This window comes from Myotis lucifugus, unplaced genomic scaffold (assembly GCF_000147115.1).
Source record: "Myotis lucifugus unplaced genomic scaffold, Myoluc2.0 scaffold_207, whole genome shotgun sequence".
In the NCBI taxonomy this organism is placed as follows: Eukaryota; Metazoa; Chordata; class Mammalia; order Chiroptera; family Vespertilionidae; genus Myotis; species Myotis lucifugus.
Window position 1 is genome coordinate 1,610,713 of NW_005871255.1, and position 3,064 is coordinate 1,613,776.

General features: G+C 50.1%; 1 protein-coding gene across 1 annotated transcript in view; it reads left to right on the forward strand.

Moving 5' to 3' along the window:
• PAPLN (papilin, proteoglycan like sulfated glycoprotein) overlaps positions 1–3,064 on the forward strand; it is a 39,774-nt gene that overhangs the window by 8,842 nt on the left and 27,868 nt on the right. The window contains 1 exon segment of the mRNA XM_023761339.1: positions 2,483–2,687. Within this exon segment, the coding sequence (XP_023617107.1) occupies positions 2,483–2,687 (205 nt within the window).

A 3,064-nucleotide genomic window follows, 5' to 3' on the forward strand; every position in this document is an offset into this window, starting at 1 on the left:
CCACACCCCTTTCTCCCCCCCCCCAAGAATAGTCAGTCCATTCCCTTTCTATGTCCCTGATTCTATTACAATCACCAGTTCATCAGATTATTTATTCACTTGATTTTTAGATTCACTTGTTGATAGATGTGTATTTGTTGTTCATAATTTGTATCTTTACCTTTTTCTTCTTCTTCCTCTTCTTACAGGATACTTTTCAGCATTTCATATAATACTGGTTTGGTGGTGATGAACTCCTTTAGCTTTTTCTTATCTGTGAAGCTCTTTATCTGGCCTTCACTTCTGAATGATAGCTTTGCTGGATAAAGTAGTCTTGGTTGTAGGTTCTTGGTATTCATCACTTTGAATAATTCTTGCCACTCCCTTCTGGCCTGCAAAGTTTCTGTTGAGAAATCAGCTGACAGTCGTATGGGTACTCCCTTGTAGGTAACTGATTTTCTTTCTCTTGCTGCTTTAAGGATTCTCTCTTTGTCTTTTGCTCTTGGCATTTTAATTATGGTGTGTCTTGGTGTGGTCCTCTTTGGATTCCTTTTGTTTGGGGTTCTCTGCGCTTCATGAACTTGGAAGTCTATTCCTTTCACCAGGTAGGGGAAGTTTTCTGTCATTATTTCTTCAAATAGGTTTTCAATATCTTGCTGTCTCTCATCTTCTGGCACCCCTATAATTCGGATGTTGGTACGCTTGAAGCTGTCCCAGAGGCTCCTTACACTATCTTCATATTTTCGGATTCTTTTTTCATTTTGCTTTTCCGGTTGGATGTTTTTTGCTTCTTCGTATTTCAAATCTTTGACTTGATCCTTGCAACCCTCTGGTCTGCTGTTGGGAGTCTGTATAATATTCTTTATTTCAGTCAGAGTATGCTTAATTTCTAGTTGGTCCTTTATCACAACATCGAGGGTCTCATTAGATTTCTTGAGGATCTCACTATATTTATCGGCGGTCTTACCAGTCTTTTCGAAGATCTCACTACATTTATCGGCGGTCTCACCAGTCTTCTTGAAGATCTCACTACATTTATCAGCGGTCTCACCAGTCTTTTCGAGGGCCTTACTCAATTTATCGGCGGCTTCTAAACAGTTCTTTAAAGACCTTAAAAGTGTGGTTTTGAACTCTATATCCAACAGTCTGCTTTCCTCCAATTCTGTCGTTTGTGTCCTGTTTCTTTGTCTCAGCATTTTTTATGCTTCGCTGTGTCGATAGAGTGCCTTTCTGTGCTAAGTGTCCCAATTACCTGAGGTAGACACTCTTGGTGCACCCCCTTGTGGTCTTTGTGCACAGTCTTGTTGTAGTTAAGTCTTGATTGTTGTAGGTATCACTGTGAGGAATTGACCTCCAGGCCAATTGGCTGTGAGAATCAGCTGTGTCTGCGGTGGGAGAACTTCTGTGCTGGAGACACCCCTCTGGGGCTAGACTTGCTTCGATGGGGCTTCGGTCCTCACTGAGTCTGCCCCCTGAGTGTGTCTTTTATGGTTCCACGGAGCTGCAAACTGGATGGTCCTACTCTGACCTCTGGGCTTCCTGGCTCCTGGATCTCTAGGGAGGTGCTAATCTAGCCTTTGCCTGAGGCTATCCAGCCAAAGCCTCCCTGCAGGGCTTGGGCGGGGCGGGTCCCACGGGATCAACAGGGCGGGGTTAGCAATTATGGCTGCTCTCAGTCTTGCCCTCAGAGGCTCTGCTTCTCAGTGTCCCAGTAGTCGCTACAAGCCCCACGGAGAGAAAGCTGCCCTAGGGTTCTGAGCGATGCCAGACAGTCCCGCTTCTCCGGTATGAGTGTGGGTTCTTAGAGACTCGCCCAGAACTGGAGCTCAGAGCCTGAGACTCCCTCCCGATTGAAAACGACAACCGCGCCCTCAGCTTCCAGCCCGCTCCGCATGCACTCCGCACCTTAGTATTTTACTTCAGCACTGCGCCTCCTCTGAGCCTCGGTATGCTTCTCTTTCCTCCTAGTTGTAGAACTTCCACTCAGCCAGCTTGATGTCCGTTCCGTCTTTTAGTTGTATTTTTGAAGTGGTTGTTCGAGGCAGCAAACTCCCGTGTTTACCTATGCCGCCATCTCAACCATTCTCTTTGAGCGAGGCTTACAGCCCACCGATTTGCCCAAACCCACTGTTGGGGAGCTCTGTCCAAGCTCTGTGGGAGAGATGGTCCCCAAAGGAATTGAGGTGTTACTGCCAGAGAAGGGGAGGTGGGTGCTGAGCAGGCAAAAGAAGTGGGTTGTCAGCCACAGGCCAGATCCAAGTCTTCTCAGCCCTTGATAGTTCTAACCTGCCTGGTTCATCTGAAAGGTGTTTCAGACGGTTGCAAATCCCCCTCCCCAAATTTCCAGTATATTTATTGAAAAAGACCCACATACAAGTGGACCCACACACTTCCAACCGGTGTTGTTCAAGGGTCAACTGTAGTTACGCTCCTCCCTGACCTGGCCAGGCACCCGGGGTTTGAATCCTGGTGTGCCGGTGACTCCTTCATCTCTGCCTGGCAGGTTGTGGGCTGTGACCACAAGCTCGATTCGTCAAAGCAGGAGGACAAGTGTCTGCAGTGTGGGGGTGACGGCACGACCTGCTACCCGGTCACCGGCACCTTTGACGTCAGTGACCTCAGCAGAGGTGGGGTCCTCCAGGGCTCCGCAGGCAGCTGGGACTGGGTCTGCTGCCTGTGCCTTCCTTGCCCGTCTGCTGCTCTGGCTCGCAGGGGTCATGGCACTGAGCGCTGCCCTGCGTTCAGATCTTGCCTCAAAGGCCCGAGGTCATGGCTCAGGGTGAGGCCAAACCCTTTCACAGGAGCCCGTGGGCCCTTGATGGTTCCGACCTCTGCCCACGCATCCCGTGTGATCTTGTACTGCTGCCACCTACATGCCCCCTCTCGTCCCTCCCCCATCTGCCCTCTCCAGTCAGTCTGGGTGCCCAAGCCTGCCCCCCACTCTGGCCTTTGCAAAGCTGTTTCCTCTTTGGGGACACTCATCCCCAGGCAGCCCAGCCCTGCGGCCTCCTGCTTGCCCTCACCTGAACCTGCTGTGGAGTTGGGGACATGGAGCCCTCAGGGCATCACCTCCCTATGGTTGAGC